Below are 18896 nucleotides of genomic sequence, written 5' to 3' on the forward strand. Positions count from 1 at the left end.
TGTCGTCCACAGTTAAAGGGGAATACCACTCATTTTCAACATTTTACTATGTCGTTAATATACCTTAGAGTTGTATGGCGATAATAAAAAGTCCCCCCATTCTGTGTTGCCTAGAACTGGAAAAATCAGTAACATTATGAAGTACATCTCAGTGACATCACCAATAAGATGTACTTCATAATGTATTCCACACAACCACTCTAAAGTATATTAATGACAGAGTAACATGTTGAAAATTAGTGGAATTCCCCTTTAACAGTTTTCGTATTGAGTTGTGCTTGAAATGTACCTATTCTGCATACAGTTAATACATCTTTCAATCAATCAATCAATCAATCAATCAGGGACACAACATGGACTATTCTGCAACACAGAACCTTTATAAAACTCCAGACCAGTCGACTCCAATTCTGAAAGACCTTCATACCCATTTATTTATTTAGACAGCTTTAGCCCACGGGTTGGGGTGGGAGCCTCAGTCAGGGAACAGTTTCCAGTCCGTCTCAGTCTCACCCAGCCTGGCCACCACATTCGATAGGTCACACATGTCTGTGCAACACCTCACTAAATTGCTCCTCAAACTAGTACGCATGTGCACAATCATGTTTTGAGGAAGAAATATATTAGGGTCACGAACTCTGACCCTCCCAACCAACTGCAGCAAACTACTAAATACATATAGAAATAAATTAATACCCGAGCATTAGGCAACAGCAACACAACACGTAATTAAGAGACACTGGAGTGCCGGGCCCGGAGGAGACGAGGCTCTTGAGACTGACAGACGGACACTGAGGCAGGGAGGACAATGATGTGCAGTCAGTCTGGCTCTGCATCCATCAGGAAGCAGCCATTAGCCCAACACAGCAGCTTAGCTTAGCAACCTGCTAACAGCTAACCCGCCGAGCTGAAGCCTCGTTCAGAGCCACAACAACACCCGACAAGTAAGGTGATAAACGTTTGTTTTCCTCCTGTCTTTTACGATAATAGTTGTCCACGACTCCGCTCGGTCGCTGACTGTTCTGTAATTCCATTTTTATAAGAGGACATTATATAAAAACATCCGCGCTACCGCTAACTTAGCCGTGTCGGCTGGCTAGGCTAACCGCCGGGGCGAACTGCTAGGCTAGCGCCGCTCTGGTTACATACCACCGACCGACCAGCCCGGGTTTGTATTTTTTTAAACGCGTAGATGTACATGGATAAAAAAAAATGTTCTGGTGGGTTGGGTTTTGTGTGCCGTTAAAAGTACATGTCGCAGTTTGTTGTACAGTATGTGTTTTTTAGCTTGTTGTCCCGCCGCAGTCAGTCAGTCCGCTGCTCGCAGGCGGCATGATGACGGGCCTCCATGATGAACCCTAGCATGCTTTAACCCTTCAATGTTGACCTTTCACCCACAGGAAAAGAAAGGCTGCTATCTTCCGTATCGATTTAAAAAAAATGTCGTGAAACGGTGGGGTTGTGATGGTGCTTTTAAAATCACACGCCTGCTCGCTCGCTCGACTCCGCGGTGGTGTCCATTCCATACTTTGTTTTAAGATTGAAGGCCATCATCATCACCGATGCATATTCAAGCTAGCACTATACTAGCAGGCAGCTACACTGCCATATTATCTATATCTCATTTAACAGTCTACACAAATGTAACCAAATGGTCTATTTAGGGCAGTGGTTTTCAAAACTTTTCACATGAAGGTCCATTATTTATTCTGCATTTGAGCCAAGGAGCACCATTTGATGACATTTATTGATTGATTGAAGTATCTATTAATAGTTTGCAGAATTACAGTACATTTCAAGTACAACTCAATCCAATCCAATTGTATTGTTTTGGGTGGAGGGTCGTGTGTGGTTGCTGGGACTGCGCTTCAAAATATATTTTTATTCTATCGGATAATAACTGTTAGTGTTTGTCTGTTATTAATTTCTTAAGGGATAATGGTTATGGGTTGGCCATCTCTATAGTCCAAAGTTATATTCCGAATGAATGCTTGGGTCATGTAAACATTAAACAATTGAGGAATAGGAATACTTGTATTCAGGTTCCATGTAAACAGTTGGGTATGAATCTCTGTTCGGAATGAATTCATTCATTCTGAATACATTTTGTGCATGTAACTGAGGCCGCTGACATTAAGGAAGTATTTAGACAGGTACATGGGTATCTTGCCTCTCAGACCCAAAACTAAAGAATATCTTGTTGTCGTCGGATAAGATTTTGTCCATAATTCCATGCTGTATTGATGTTGGTATGGTATTGGTACCTGATGATTCTAATTTAACCGTTATGAGGAGAATATTTATACACCCATGCACACACATTTAAACTGGCGCCCGTAAATAAAAGCCTGAGGAAACCCACCCAACACACACGCCTTTCTCACCATACTGTACATGTTTTGTTTTTTGTTTGTTTTTTAACTTTTTTTTAACTGATGATTTCCTCTTTTTTTTTAGAAGTTTATATTTGTATGTCTAAATGTTCTGATGAATTGAAAATGGTGGACCCTGTTCTAAACAAGTGTAATGCTTAATCATGGTGTCGTCCACAAAGTAGCAGTTTTTGTACTGACTTGTGCTTTAATTTGAAATGGACCCATTCTACATACTGTGAAATAAAAAATTCAATCAATTTTCCTTTCCTTCCATCACAGTTGCATGTGCCTCATGGGGCATTGATGTGAAGTGCAGTGGAAAGTGATACATGATCAGGATGGATGGGCAAACTCAAAGGATTCAACTTGTATCATCAGATGGCGGCCTGACACACCACAGAATACAGGTGATTTAATAAGCTCTCTTTCCCAACACAAGTATGGAGTGAATTTGCCAATACAGGTGTTGACACTTAAGCCCTAACCACACCAAAGGGTCACCATGCAACTCCTTGGGTCCAAGCGGTTGCAAGGAGTTAACGCTAAAACCGTCTTGACCCTTTGGTGTGGTTGGGCCATTGAATTCCATGCGTTGAATCACTAGGGTCAACGTGCAACAAGACATATCGCACCGCAGGGACAACGCTAAAACCGTCTTGACCTTTGGTGTGTTTAGGGCTTAAGGGTTGCCCACTTGCCCCTGGCAGGTACATTAAACTTTTGGACAGGTGGAGTTTACTTTCAGGTTGCCCGACTGGGAAAGTGTTCGTTTGAGAAACGCAACATGAGATATCTGTCTAAAAACCTGAACATGGCCAGAGAGATCTGTCTTCTGGTCTGTGGAATATAAAATAAGCATACTGTTTACCTATAATGTGCTGTTTTCACTGTTGCTACACTTAGAGGTAAAGGATATTCTGGATTCGAGGGTTCCGCCTGATGACTACAAAACAATGACTACTACAACATGACATAATGATATCATCCACTCCTGAGTCCGGCCGGATCAGACGGCAATTTAGTAACACAGACCAGACTTTCCTCCGAGCGAGATGGAAAGCCTGGTGACGTGAGGTTAATGGATGCTAAAGGTTATTCCTTGCTGCTCATTGTCAGTCATTGATTGATTGTGAGCTCATCTTCCTCTGGTTGTCTTTAGGTACTTTAGCTCTGATCTATGCATGGAGTACAAGTTTATATTTAGTTCCATAACTACATGGAAAAATTACATTATTTGTATTTCTGTGTGTCCAGTGTCTATGCTCCACAGCTTATGAGTTGTATTCTGCAAATTTGTATTTTGAGATTTGTAAAAACAAGATTTGTGATGGGTAAAACATTATTTGTGTCTGTGTGTAGACAGTTTGAGATTTGAAAGTTGCAATTTGTAGCTTGAGATTTGTTAAACGGCTAACGGCTAAAAAAATGTGTGAATTTTGCAGAGCATTAAAACATGGTGCACCAATCACAAATGAGTCGTGTAACAAATAATAATGGGCACTAAATAGTTCATTCCATACCCCAAGCCCAAGGCTATTATTATTACACATGTCGGAATGTGTAACTGTGGATTGAATACATTGTTGATTGATGAGATTGATTGAGACCAATATTGTCTGCAGAGCGGTACATGATAATATCTTAATGATTTTTTTTTACTGATGGGCTTTCCTGCTCATATAGATAGTAACAGATCAGCAAACGGGACAGAAGATCCAGATTGTCACTGCCCTGGGCGTGGAACCATCGTCTCCAGGGAAGCAGCAGTTCATTCTAGCCAATGCAGACTATTCTCCAGGCGGAAAGGTAATCCTGGCCAAGCAGGAGGGCTCTCCCCACAAAGTGATCCTGGCCGCGCCAGACGGCTCTGGGGTCAACCAGTTGCTCTTCGCATCCCCTGAGCTGGCTGGGCAGCAGATCCAGGTACAGGCTGTGGACGCCTGAGACATCTCCCCCAACCAGTGTTGATTTTGACAGCAAATTTAGATTTTTAGTTTTAGTCATAGTCTCTTGAATTGTTTTCATTTAGTTTTAGTCATCATAGCTTAGTTTTCACTTAGTTTCCATTTAGGTTTCCGTCAGTGAAAAAAAAGGTAGTCGACGAACATTTTCCGTCATAGTATTAGTCGACTAAATCAACACTGCTCCCAACTCGTTTAGAATGATGAACCATTGACCGAAATGTCTCCTGACTCAGGCACTGGTATGTTGACTGTGTATACATTTTGCCTAGAACTACCTCTCTTAATATTTTTTGTTGTCTGATGTGTCTTTTTCCAGTTTGTGACCGAAGGTTCAGAGTCTGTTGTCAAGCCTGTTGTGGAATATTGTGTCGTGTGTGGTGACAAGGCATCAGGTAGGAATCGAACACAGTGGGCTATACAACTAATGCCATAATCCTTTTAATCGGTATCCATAGATATTTCAAACCCAACCGTGTTCGTCTCTCCCCTCTCTTTTAGGGCGTCATTACGGTGCCGTCAGCTGCGAGGGCTGCAAGGGCTTCTTCAAGCGCAGCATCAGGAAGAACTTGGTATACACGTGCAGGGGCTCAGGAGAGTGTGTGATCAACAAACACCACCGCAACCGCTGTCAGTACTGCCGGCTGCAGCGCTGCATGGCCCTGGGCATGAAACAGGACTGTGAGTTTCTACTCTGAACTTAGAGAACAGAAGCGTTGCTCACTGACTGCACCATTGATCAATGTGTATTTCTACAAGAGCATGATGTGGTTATGTTAGAGTGGTTTTCAACCAGTGGTCCTTGAGAGGGTTCCAGGTGGTCCCCAGCAATAATAATGAGAGTTGTTAACCAAATGGACCCATATAGATCTTCAACTCTTGAGAGCGTTCTCAATAGTTTTTATTGTTAAACATCTGCATTACTTAATTTACAAGAAGTCTACACAATTAGAGAATGTAGAATAATTGTGAAATTGCTTTTCCAACGATAACAAAATATTCTGTCTTGGGTCTGAGAGGCTAAATCTCATCAAATGGTTTTCCGTGGCTAAAATGCCAAATGCATAATGGGCCTTGATATAAAAAGGGTTGAAAACCACAGGTCTAATCTCTTTCATTATCTCTCTTAGCCGTGCAGTGTGAAAGGAAACCTGTTGAAGTAACGACTAGGGAGAAGGGTGTCAACTGTGCGGCCTCCACCGAGAAGATCTACATCCGTAAGAATCTGTGTAGTCCTCAGGCTGCAACACCCACATTTGTGTCGGACAAGGAAACTGCCAGGTAAAATAATAACAAGGAGCGTTATTTGTTTGTTGCATTTCATATACGTAATGTCGCTCTAGTCTAGATGATGCACAGTATTGAGAAATACATTTTCATTGACACAAAGTGGCATTGTTAGAGCTTTAGGGCAGTTTGCATACTCGAGTAGGCAGTGTTATCTGATGGATAGCCTGTTTAAGTCTGTGGTTACATAATCAGTGTGAGTTTAACACAATCGGCGCTGGGATTTCTTTCAAAATAGCAGCTTGGGGTGCCGCGTAGATATGGCAGCTTTTACTCTGAAAGCCCGCCCCCTTCTGTTCCGTACAAAAACCGGGAGGCATAATGTTGCTTGCTTACCTCGCTATGATTACGATAAAGTCGCTGGATAATCCCTCGCGATCATATTTTGAACGAGAGGCATGTTGAAGTCAGAAATAAAGAGCTTAGTTTGTCCATCTGAATACCAAGCACTTCTTTTGGAGGCGCTACCCACACGTTTAGCTGTGTTGCTCATTCCACGAACACCTGATCTTTACAATTTATACCTCGTAAAGGTGATATATATATAATAATAATTTTAATATATAAAATACAATACCAATTGGTATTATAAAAGTGGAGAAATAATGGACCAAAGTTATGTTTCCCAACTTTTGTTGCTGAGTTTATTACACACATAATCCCAGGAAAGTGTTTCTTGTCTCCCAAACATCATTAAAATAAGATCTGGTTGCAAAAGGTGTGAAGTGGCTGATTCAGTAACCACAGTAGAAGCTGGGTAATGGTTCAATAAGCCCCTGTCTGAGCACGTGTGTGTCTGTCCATCAGTGAGCAGCTTATCTCTGGCACTGTTGGACCGATCGGCTTGGAACTGTGCACGCACACTCCCTGGAGGCCAGAGCAGAACCTCTGCTCCAAATGCCACTAATCGCTACAAACCCTAACGCTACACTATCTATAGGCGTGAGATCAAGATGTATCCGTCAGATCTTTCATACTCCATCCCCATTGGCTTTCAAAGTTTGCAGGAGTGGCCCATTTTGTACAAAATGCCTCAAATCATGTCATACCATGAAACTTTGTATCCCCACTTGGCCTTATATTTTTAGAATCGGCCTCATGGTGCCCGCATATTCACGTTTTGGCCTATAACTGGACCGCACCGTCCCTAGAGGCCAAGGAAAAACACGCCCAATAGTGTTTTCAAATTGGTCAGTTATAGCGCCACCATCAGACGTATTTTTGCTAATCATATTTCTTTGTTACTACTACTTATTTTGTCCAAACTCCAAGCAAATCGATATACATTAGCTATGTAGTCATGTGATCAAGACGTATCTGTCACGTTTCTCGTATTCCATTCCGATTGGCTTCCAACGTCTATGGGGGTGGCCATTTTGCAGAAAATACCACAGCGCCCTATGGCTGACAAACGTTGCAGGCACATTACCACTTGGATCACATTCTCAAGTGGCTGTGGCCAAAGTTTGCGGGTCGTGGTAGGCAACCCGGCCTGGCGGAGACCTGTGCTCTGAGGAGCACACATTTCGTTTAGAAGCAAACCTTTCAGAGCATTCATTGTGTTGAATTCTCAAACGATGCTGTGTATAAGTGGTGACATCTGTGTTTGCAGATCAACAAGTCTGCTGGAGTCGAGCATGCTGTTGAATATCCAACAGCCTTTCCCCAAGATAGAAAACACCCTCTTGGTCCCAGCATCTCCTGACACGGTAAGGCAGATGATGTTAGCTAAATATTTAGTAAGTTAAAACCCCTCATATTATGTCATGGTCAGTAATTCTTTGATTTTAAATGATGTCCAGGGACATCATTTTCGGGGAATGTGATAATTACATAATTGGTATATTTTACAGATCTATTGGGGATGGGAATTATCGATTAATTCATAAGTTAATTTATACATTTTTGATAACTTATAATAATCAGAATCTTAATTTCTCTCAATGTCTAACATAACAATCTACCATTTGAGATACAGGTCCAGGCAAATGGCATCTTTGTGTGAGGATTAAAATGAAATGAAAAGTGCACTGTCTTGTCTGTCACATCACATGCAAAATCAGAGATGTTTCTGTGGCTACCAAGGTGGTGGTGGGGGACTTTAAAATAAAAAACTGACCACATGTGCGTTTCTCGGCCACGCGTGTGCGCAGACAGCATTACATTCACAGAAAACCACCCAATGATGGAACTGCAGAATTTACCATGAATAACTGTTAAGTTTAATTGAAGAATTTCTTAACAGCAATTAACATCCCTAATCTCTATTCATGATTTCCTTGTCCTTTATTCATCCATGTGTGCAAATGCCTAGTAAAAAGGCTTTACTGAGTGCAGAGTTCAGTGACCACCTCATATGACCAACCTTTTTCTATAATGTTTTTGTGCACGGAAATCACCTGATTAGGGATCATGACCACACAATGCATGGCTAATGCCAGTTCCCAATGTCACCAAATGTCCTGTTTTGGTCATGTTTGGCTGTCCTGTGTTCTCCAGGATGACCCGAGCCAGGGTGACCTGAGCACACTGGCTAATGTAGTGTCATCCCTGGCCCACCTCAACAAGGCCAGAGAGGTCAGCGATGGAGGCAATGACATGATGGGCGACGATACCCTCAGCAATGGAGACAGCTCAATGACTGACCTCCAAGGAGATGAACAAACGGCCACTGATATCACCCGGTAAGAATCTGGTCATATGGAACAAAGCAGTGGTTCTCAAAGTGGGGTCTGGGGACCCCCAGGGGTCCTTGAGGGAGTTCCAGGGGGTCGGTCCCCAGCTAAATAATAGTTAGGAACCAAATGAACCCTTATGGGACTGTAACTCAGAGTATACAAATAGAATCAAATGGACCCTAATGGGTCCATTTGTACACTTTCAGAGTTAAATTAACCTTGCCATTAAATGGTAGCCTATTGCAGGTCAAATCTTCTCTTATGGGGGTCCCTGGCATACCTTTTCAAATGGGGGTCTGCAGGACTAATGAGTGTCAATTTGTGGGTCCTTGACATGAAAACGTTTAAATGGAATAACGAGTCTTCGAAACGGACCAGTCGCTATTTCTAAATAAAACCTGATGTGTATTATTAGAGAACTATGTCTGCTATGTCAGAACTTCAATCAGAAAGGGAACTGGGGGGTTGTCTTTTCAGTACATCATAAAGCCCTAATACAATTTCTTCCAGGGCCATGTGGCTTCTAGCTCCACTCTTCCGGACCTAATTAAATTGGCCTATAGTCCATCAAATTTGACCATCTAAGAGTATTGTCAGTGATGACTGAGCTCTGTCCTGTATTTCCTGTTACATGAGCTAGCTACCCCTTTTGGGAAATGAAAGTCAGGATAATCACGGCCACCTAACACATCTGACCAAACCTTTATTTTTTATAAATGTATGTACATTAACAGTATGCAAACGAATGTGTGTTTTATGTAGAGCATTTGACACCCTTGCCAGAGCCCTAAACCCCACAGATGGCTCAGCGGGTGACTCCCTGGAGGCCACCATGCAGCTGATGTCGGGTGACCAGTCGGGTCCCATGGTGGAGCTGGAAGGACCGCTACTCTCTGACAGCCATGTCCCATTCAAGGTAAAACCACATAAACGTTCCCCTTCAAAGTATGAACAGGTTTAGTTTTTCTGAAGGCAAGTTTTCCGTTGCTCCTCTGGTGTACATTAGTGGAACCCGGTGACCATCTTACTGTTATTTATTTTATTTAAAAAAATATATAGTTTTCTTTTTTCATCCTAGTACCACAAATCATACACGAGGTAGATGCAAAATAGGTTTGTTTGAGGCGTGGTTTGTTAAAGAAAATAAGTAAAAAGAACCCATTAAACCATTAAAATAATTTCAATGTCTTTTATCCATAATAGACTTTTAAAACAAAACTCAGAAGCATTTTCGACATCGAGCCTTAGACAGGTAGTCAAACTGATCTCATGGAACACCTGGCTCCAGCATGCAACCTATTAAGTCGCATATGCTACATAATTTCAAGGTGCGAGTTACATTTTAACGAGGTCGCACTGGTGCTACTTATTGCTTTCACTCCCCGCCTCAACCATGAAGCACGGGCGATAATAAAATATTACTTCATTCTCGAGTCTCGCCTCTCTCTCGTTCGCTCCCTCTCTGCCTGCCCGAGTGCCTGTCTGTCTGCACCGGTCTGCAGTGCACGCGAGTCATGTACAGCGCAGTGGCGGCGCGCACACTGATCAATCCCGAAAAAACTAATAGATTTCAGCAACAATCAGCTGTGCACTTAAGTTTCCCTGGAAGCTCGCTCGTCACGCATTTTACAACTGGATGATGATGCTCGCGCTGAATCCACAGAGACAGCAGACACAGAACATATGGGGGACTGCCTCGTCCCCAAACACGGTAAACTTGTTGTTTGATTCACCATAGAGTGCCACAGAAAAATAGCTTGTAAACCATGAGCCAGTGGCTGATGTGGCCTCTAGCGGCGGTGACTCGCTATCATATCCTGGAGCCAGAGCTGCTTGTGACAGTCACATGAAGTGGAAGATGATTCTGCACAGCCTGGCACAAGTAGCAGCATCATCACATGGACCACTGTCACTTCTGCCTGTCCGCCAAACACCAAAAGACCGTGTGCATCCATCCTCCTGCCTATCACTCATCCTGGCTTAGGCTATCAACAAGGGTTCTTCAAACATTCCGGTCCTGAGCCAAGCTCTCCAGCCGTTCCCCAGGAGTGCTTTACTGGCCTTTTTTAAAGAAGCAAGCTGAAAACTATGAGGATTCAAGGCATTGCAAGCCAACACATTGTTTTTAGTTTGTTGGAAGTATTTGTTAGAAAACAATATGTTTTTAATTTATTTTGTTATAAAGCTTTTTTTTAAGTTCTGTTAATCAGTTTGTACTTTGTTATAGTCATACGTCTGACAGTAAGAAGAAGTTGAGTTATTAAGAGAAAAGACTCGCATAGTTTCTCTCCATACGTCCATGTTGGAAGGGACAAAGTCACAAGTGAGGAAAGTGTGAACTGTGGATTCAGATTCCGAGTCTTGGGATGCGCCTTAGTGTTGTGATCTAGAGAGGGTGTAGACACATACAAGCTCCAGCAGATGGCATCATTTTGGCTCCCAATATTCATAAAAGATTAATAATGCAACACAGTGACTGACTACAGTGGTTTGTTGGCCCACAATAGTCATTATGCTTGCATGTCTACACCCTCTCTAAACCACAGCACCATGTCCAAGTGGAGGATTACTATTGGTGGAATGCCAGTAGAAAAGAGACCAGGTGTCCAATCCTATTGTATTCACACTTCGACTGCATGTTGCTAACATGCAGTTAAGTGTCGAGTTGCTAATTACTCGTTCACAGTCATTCCTGTCACCTTTTTTGGTATCTTTTTGAGGTCCCAACAAGCTGAAAACACTACAGATTACTACTGATTGATCACAGAGAATCATCACTAGCATCATTGGCATCACGACAGACTCATTGAAGCTCCAGAATATGGTGAACACACTTTTAAAGGAGGGTTACTTCTGTGCTGCCTATGGAACTTGCCTATCGGCCCGTTCCTGCAGCAATGCAGCCGTGCCACTAATGACGGTAATGCACACCCTCTCATGTAATATTGCTTAAATCAAAACCCATAATGCATCACAGGCACAGTGGTGGTGAGTCGCCAACTGTCAGACTAAAAGACCTTAGGGTTTCACTTTATATCAATTTAACTTATTTTTTAGGGTACAGTATGATTAAAAATTACATGATTTCATGCATGTCATTCCATCTTGTGTGTTCCATCTTTTATATTTTCTGTGAAAAAAGTTCTATTTTATTTTTGTTGTTGTTAATAACATTCTTGCCGTGTTCTATGTTCTGTCCCTTCAGCTTATGATGCCTTTGCCCGTCCCAGAGTACCTCAATGTGAACTACATCTGTGAGTCGGCTTCCCGGCTACTGTTCCTCTCTATGCACTGGGCACGCTCCATACCTGCCTTTCAAGCCTTAGGGTGAGTCGAATTCTCTGCGCAGAAAGACTCTTTTCTTTTAACCCATTCTGACCTGAGATCAGATTCTAAAAATATCTATTACATCCTGACAGTTTCATTATTAACCCATTCTGACCTGAGATCAGATTCTAAAAATGTCTTCGGTTTTTCAAAAATAGCAGACCTAGATCTGCTATTTTTCAATAGCTAAAGCATAACGTAATGCTAACACCAACAGGGGTTCCCGCCGAAATGGGTTAAAACAGCCACTTACTGTACCATGTCAGTCACTCACCAGTTACTGAGTTGTGGTGATATTGCAGCCATGTGGCTTAATAATTGTATGCCAGTGATTCTCAACCAGTGTTCCGGGGGCTACCAGTGGTCCTTGAGGGGGTTCCAGGTGGTCCCCAGCTAAATGATGGAGAGTTGGTAACCAAATTAACCTTTATAGATCTTTAACTCTTGAGAGTGTAAAATGGACCAGTAAGGGTTAAAGATCTGCATTATTTCATTTACCAGAAGTCTACATAATTGGAGAATGCAAAATAATTGTTATTTTGATCATTTGCCTGTTACTGTATCTCTGCTATGGTACCACATATACAGCAAGGAATTGTGGACAAAATCTTATCAAACAATAAAAATAATCTTTAGTTTTGGGTCTACTGAGGCTAAATTTCATCAAATGGTGATCCATGGACTCAAATGTGAATAAATAATTGTCCTTGATATGAAAACCACTATTGTATGCTGTTTACAACTAAGCCTGCTCTATTTCTGTTTTCCAGTGGTCAAGATAATGACATTAATTTAATGAAGGCGTGCTGGAATGAGCTGTTTGCACTGGGCCTGGCGCAGTGCTCAAACGTCATGAATGTCGGCACAATCCTGGCTGCCATCATCAGCCACCTGCAGACGAGCTTACAGGAAGGTAATGATGATGGAAATTATTGAATTTCATCTGAAGCTTACATTTCATGAATGGAACTTGGCTCCATTCAGGAAGTTTACTAAGTTTCGACTCATGTTTTGGTCCGACGGTCATTAGACCGACAACCTACCTCTATCCCTAACCTAACCACAAGTAAGACGCACAAATGCGGGAAGCGAACGCAGCTTGTAAATTGTAAATACTTTTTTTTCTTTAAGTTTTCCTTTTTTTGTCTCTTTTTGTTTAAGTTTTCTACTGTGTGTGTGTTATGTGTGTGTGCATGCATGTTTATACACCCGCCCTCTGGTGGCGGGCGGGTGGTGTCACAGCGGGACAGACAGACACACAGACATGATCTGCAGGGTCTCATAGTTAGTGCTCATTGCGTTCGCAATAACCGCAAGCATGGGAGCAGCGCATATTCGAGCGGTAGTCCGACCGTTGTTCCCGCATTTCGTACTAATGCTCCGTCGGAATTGTGTCCGGATCACGTGACCAGAAAATAAACACTAGGTCTGCGTCCAAATTCATTCCCTATGCCCCATATAGTGCACTACTTTGGGGTTCTGCCATTTTGTTATAGTGTCCGAATATGTAGTAAGCATTTTTGCACCCTATCGTAGTGGACTGAAGTATCCCACAATGCACCGGGAATTGTAGGGACCATCCAATGGTCCATATTTATGGAAAGAAATCAAAGTTTATATGAGCAACAAGGTGTCGAAGCGGTGAAAACAGTCACTTGCGAGCCAGTTCTCTCCCAGTGGACTGGCACGGTGGCTGGGGAGAAGTGCCCCTGCAGTCAGTAGTCACCCCCCCCCCCCCGGTTCTCACCGCCGAAGCTATTAAAGCATGGACTGACCAGAACGCTATCCGTCGCTGACGCTGATTGTGGACTAAACACACACACACGGTTGATAAAATAGCAGATATAGATAGATAGACAAACAACTAAACAATATAGTTCAAACCGGTTGTTTTTTTGTGTCGGACCCGCTGCTCTTTCCCCGGGAAGAGGGGAGGAGCAGCGCGCTCTGTGGTCGTGTGTGTGTGTGCACATCCATCGTGTGTGTGTGTCGGTAGTGCTGCATGTATGTTGAAACTTGGGCACCGTCAATCATACCTTTACAAAATAATTAATAGCCTTTATATCAGTTGTATATACCCCTCTATTTATGCAATATGTTGCCCGTGTTTTGTGATTGGTTTGCTGCGTTCTGAATCGATAAACCAATCGCATAGATTATATTTTTTTGAGGGAATAATTTGTATTGGTTTATCGGCTCGCATTCATGTATTGATGAACCAATCGCATATAGATAAGATTTCTTTGAGGGAATCATTTCAATTGGTTTATTGCGTTCATGTAGGCCTATCGATGAACCTCATAGCAAAAGTTGAAAGACAGTAGATAGCCTATATTTATAGATAGATAGACCACAATCGCTGTGTGTGTGTGTGTGTGATATCGATTATTTATGAAGTAATAAAAGTATGCCTACTAGGCTACTATAGTGGCCAAAGTTTCACATCATCTGCTAAATAAAAAGCAAACATGCGCTAAACGGGGAGGGAGGGGTGGTGGAGCACCGTGGAGGAGCCCACGCAACGACATACAGGGAAGCCGAGGGTCTCCCTTCCCCGGGAGACTTGGGACTGAATGTGTCTCGTTCGGTTATTTACAAGCATGTTTACCAAGATTATATTATTTATTCATCCATAAATAGGTTATGATGTAACTAAATATATAATTATTTCTCCTCTACAGCCGCTATTTTACATTTTAGACTTTAAAATGCGCGTCTGCTCGGACAGCCCGTTTTCTTTCTCGTCTCACAGCTGAGTCCAGGCCACTTGACTGACAACTACCTTGTACACGCCCACTTTAAAAAAGAAAAAAAGCTGTGTCTACCGATATTGACGTCAGACTTCGGTGCTCCCCATATAGGAAGTACTGTCCGAAATCCTCACTATTATAGTCCACTGAGTCTGGATCCCCGTATGGAGAGTAGGGAGTAGGGAACAACCCTAGCAATTCGGATGCAGCCTAGGACAGTCGTGTACACTATTTTAAGGCACCCGTGCGTCGAATGGAACGACATACAACATTGGGTGACTCTTCAAAGTTTAGTGAAAAACACCTGCAGTCAAGGGGGAATTAAGATGAATTAATTACGCAGTCAAAGTGTTCATTCGAGGATATGAACAGCCAAAGTATGTAGAGAGTGTGTGTGTGTTATGTATTGTGCACAGTGATTGAAAGTATCTTTGTAGTCGGTACTTGGTAGCCTATCTGCAACAGTTCCAACACACACACGCACAATCCATCCCATCGCCATGACGCGAACACTCAAATTTACATTGTTTGAGCGAAGCCATGTGTGCTAATGACACAACCTGGATTAGACATGCGTGCGACCTGTTGGCGGATTAGACACACGCGGGCGGCATTGCAAAGAACACACCCGCTCCTAAACACTTCCAGCACGACACACGCGCGACCCATAGCCGCGTCGCAAACACACAAGCGACCTGTCACTATGCAGACCCTGTGGCTGGGGAGCCAAGACACACAGGGTGCGTTCTGCTCCATTTATTGGTGAGTAAACATGTTGCTAATGCTGAGCTATACTCCTGTAGCGATGTGTGTGTGTGTGTGTGTGTGTGTCCTGTTGGCACATCGCAAAGCCACAAAGAACACAGTCACCCACTCATACACGGTGCCAACACACACGCGACCCATCGCGAACACACACTCGCCAGAGTGCTATGTAAAATGATATCCATGGTGGCCCTCCGCTCATAAAAGGCTGTGTGTGGAGACACGGCTCCTAAATGAAAGTCATCGACTCCTTTACAACTTTGTAGCCATGAAGGAGATCTCCCCTCAGGCCGTGCCAGCGTAAACCCATACCCTGTGGGTACACTGTAACCAAGACAACACACAGCATATGAGCATAAGAGTGACAACGGATCCCATAGGCCGAGCTGGGGGATGGTAACCGTGAAAATGTTGACAATGACTAGTCTAAAGGGCCATTATATTTGAGGAATTACCAAGATGCATTTTTGCTGCATACCACACAACTTTTAAATGTCTTTTTGTAGTGTTTGAGCTTAAATGTTCTAAGTGGAACATGGCCCATATAAATGGTAACATGATACCTGTTCTGTAAAGTAGAAATATAACGTGCTTCTGTAAACCCTCTGTAGAGAAGCTGTCTCCAGAACGAGTCAAGGTGGTAATGGAGCACATCTGGAGGATGCAGGAGTTCTGCAACAGCCTGTCCAAGCTGTCTCCAGACTCTTACGAGTATGCCTACCTCAAAGCCATAGTCCTCTTCAGTCCTGGTGAGTTCATGGAAAAGCATATATATATATAATATATATATATATATATATATATATATATTAGTATTTATTTTAAAGTGCTCATCCGTCCATGTAAACCAGACATTAGCCCATTTAGACCTGAAACTTTATCTGTTGAAAAATAGCAGATCTACAAGCTCATATTATAGTGCGGCACCGAGTGCCACGCTACGAGCTTGTAGATCTGCTATATTTTTTTAAAATCTTGAAAATGTGTGCAAATCACTAAATAAATGTATTATTTCACGGGGAACGTTTTTAATTCAAATATTTGCTTCTGGGGGAGGGGGTGGTCCCTCGAACATATTTTCAGATGGAGGTCTGCGGCCAAATAATGTCCTTGACATTAAATAGTTTGAGCACCACTGACATAGAAACACAGGTTTTCAGAAAACTGTCAGCATTTAGAAGACATTTTGTAGAATCTGGTCTCGGGTCTAAATGGGTCAGGGAACCGATGAGCTGAAGCATTTCCAACAGCCGGACAAGTAAGAAATGCTCTCCAGTGACAAGCAAGGCATTTCCAGCTGATTCAGTGTCAATGAACTCTTGAAGCCTCTTGTGCTTTTTATTGCATGTACCGTAGTAGTTCCCTATCCTCCAACCCTGCCACCACTCTTCTGGTTGTCTAAACCAGGAACTGACATTGCTAACTCATGACTTCCAACACTTCTACTCACATCCTTTTTATCCCTCTACTTACTGCTTGTGTATGCTGTTTGTGTACCAGATCACCCAGGCATAGACAACACCCACCAGATAGAGAGGTTCCAGGAGAAGGCCTACATGGAATTGCAGGACTATGTTACCAGGACCTATCCAGAAGACTCTTATCGGTTAGTACACTGCTGCTAAAAAGTTATTTTCAGAATCGTCTATCCTCTTAAAGATATATTTTTTCCAGATTTCCATGTGTTTATGAGGTGACGTACTTCATTACACCCCTTGGTGTGGTTGTTATGTGCAATGATGTCTTCCCTTTGTATTTAGGGTTTCTTCCTGGAGGCTGAAACCTTGACAGTCAAACGTGCCAATGATAGATGTTTATAATCATGTACATGACATAAAAGTCATTCCTTCTTTCTATCCTCTGTTTCCTGTGTCCTCACTGTCCTATTGTTTTTTTTTGCTCCCAGGTTGTCCAAACTGTTACTTCGTCTTCCCGCCCTCAGGCTGATGAGCGCCGCTGTCACAGAGGAGCTGTTCTTCGCTGGCCTCATCGGCAATGTCCAGATCGACAGCATCATCCCCTACATCCTCAAGATGGAGTCCACAGACTACAACAGCCAGGTGGTCTCTGGTGTCTGATGCTCCATGGAGTCCACAGACTACAACAGCCAGGTGGTGTCTGATGCTCCATGGCGTCCACAGACAACAACAGCCACTCAGCCAGGTGGTCTGATGCTCCATGGAGTCCACAGACTACAACAGCCACTCTCCGCATGACTCCTCCTTCACTCACCACGGACCACCTTTTTTTGGAGTCTATCTATAGGCAAAGCAGACAATTGTAAGAGTGTTAAAACAGGACGGGTGAACCCAACACACTGCGTATGACCTTGTTTATGGCTTCTCTAGAAGTGAATGCCAAGCCCCCCCCCCACCCATCACTTGACCTGTTCCTACTGGAAACCAATGCCTTGCCAATAGACCAGTCCATTTCTTATTGGCCTAGTGAGCATGGCTCGCGCTCTGGCCCAGTGAGCATGGCTCACACAGAGGACAAGAGAAAATAAAATAAATGCATCCCAGTGACGAGACGAGCAAGCCTACAGTTTTCCGCTGATTCAGGAATGAACTCTTGGAAGCCTGCATAGTAGATTGTGCTTTTTATTGTACATACTAGTATTTTAGGTTTCTTGTCCGCCAACCAAGCCCTACATTTTGTGCAGTTTTTTTTGTTGCATTTCAAATGAGCGGGTGATGCATTTCTTCCAAAACGCTTTTTCCATTTGTTTTTTTTATTTCATAATGGTTTTTGAGCAAAACTTTTTGTTATAATGTGAATTAAATTGTCATGATCCATTGTTATTGTAAAGGTTATAACCTTTACATCTCATATGTTTGCCAATCCAAAGGATATGGGCAACATCATGAGTCAAATATTTCACAAGGCGTGGAAGTGAAGTAATTATGTATATAGATATACATGTATATAGAATGATGCTTTGTTTATACTTCATTGCCCGCCAGTGTTATGTGCCGAAAATGGCAGATCTACAAGCTCAAAAAGCAATATGTCGCTTTGTGAGATTGTAGATCAGCTATTCTCAGTGCATGATAATCATGCTTGAGAAAGAGATCATGGGCAATGGTTGCTTATTTACACACGCAAACTTTTGGACAAATGTAACGTAGTTGCTCAATGATTGTGGGTTCATTTGAAAATAAAACGATGCCTTTCATTTGCCTATTGGCACAATTGAGTTATTTTTCACAAATAGACTAGATTTGGATGAGTTGCTCTCTAATGTATGTATGTGCGTTATTATTAAGAAACAAACTTGACCATTAAACCAAATATGGTATTCACTTAATGTTAACAAACGGCTTAGAAGTGTCATTGTGTTTATGAATTAATAACACTAGAGCGAGGCCTGTTGGAACCTCTACAGCGGTGCCCGTTAAACACTGGCCTACTTGGAAGTTGCAAGTTGGAAATGCATGCCCCACCCAGATATGTCTCTGTCCTTTTTATGCCCATATATGTCAGGCATGCCCAAATATGGAGTCTAAGTATGTAGATGTCAGAACAGGCCAGCTCCATATATGGACACTGGGTTAGACCGACGGTTGTCAGTCTTTTTGGTTAGACCGACAACACCGGCCACTGCACCCCCTGTGGCCGTGTGGAACGCGCACACGCACAAACACACACACACATACACTTGGTGACTTGGTGCATGTACCGGTATTTATTTAGTTAGATTATTGGTCCCATTAGGCTGATCTCTATTTAATTTGTCTTGGGGAGAGCTGTCTA

The 18896-nt window shown here is 42.7% G+C and overlaps 1 protein-coding gene across 6 annotated transcripts; it reads left to right on the plus strand.

Annotated features, from left to right (window-relative positions):
* The first annotated feature begins 607 nt into the window (after positions 1-607).
* nr2c1 (nuclear receptor subfamily 2, group C, member 1) lies at positions 608-18318 on the plus strand. Of its 6 annotated transcripts, none has more exons than XM_083762989.1 (15): positions 608-949; positions 2655-2782; positions 4059-4298; positions 4656-4731; positions 4838-5017; positions 5467-5617; positions 7236-7332; positions 8123-8307; positions 9064-9217; positions 11507-11628; positions 12399-12541; positions 15755-15892; positions 16644-16749; positions 17050-17259; positions 17303-18318. In XM_083762989.1, exons 2-14 carry the CDS (start codon positions 2705-2707, stop codon positions 17219-17221), a joined length of 1842 nt encoding a protein of 613 aa, XP_083619115.1. In that variant the 5' UTR covers positions 608-949; positions 2655-2704; the 3' UTR covers positions 17222-17259; positions 17303-18318. The 6 variants fall into 6 exon arrangements, with proteins under 6 accessions (XP_083619115.1, XP_083619116.1, XP_083619118.1 ...); XM_083762990.1 differs by having other exon boundaries at positions 17310-18318; XM_083762992.1 differs by having other exon boundaries at positions 17050-17215; positions 17310-18318.
* Positions 18319-18896: the final 578 nt, after the last annotated feature.

Source organism: Protomyctophum parallelum (genome assembly GCF_964188405.1).
Source record: "Protomyctophum parallelum genome assembly, chromosome: 4".
NCBI classification, from domain to species: Eukaryota; Metazoa; Chordata; class Actinopteri; order Myctophiformes; family Myctophidae; genus Protomyctophum; species Protomyctophum parallelum.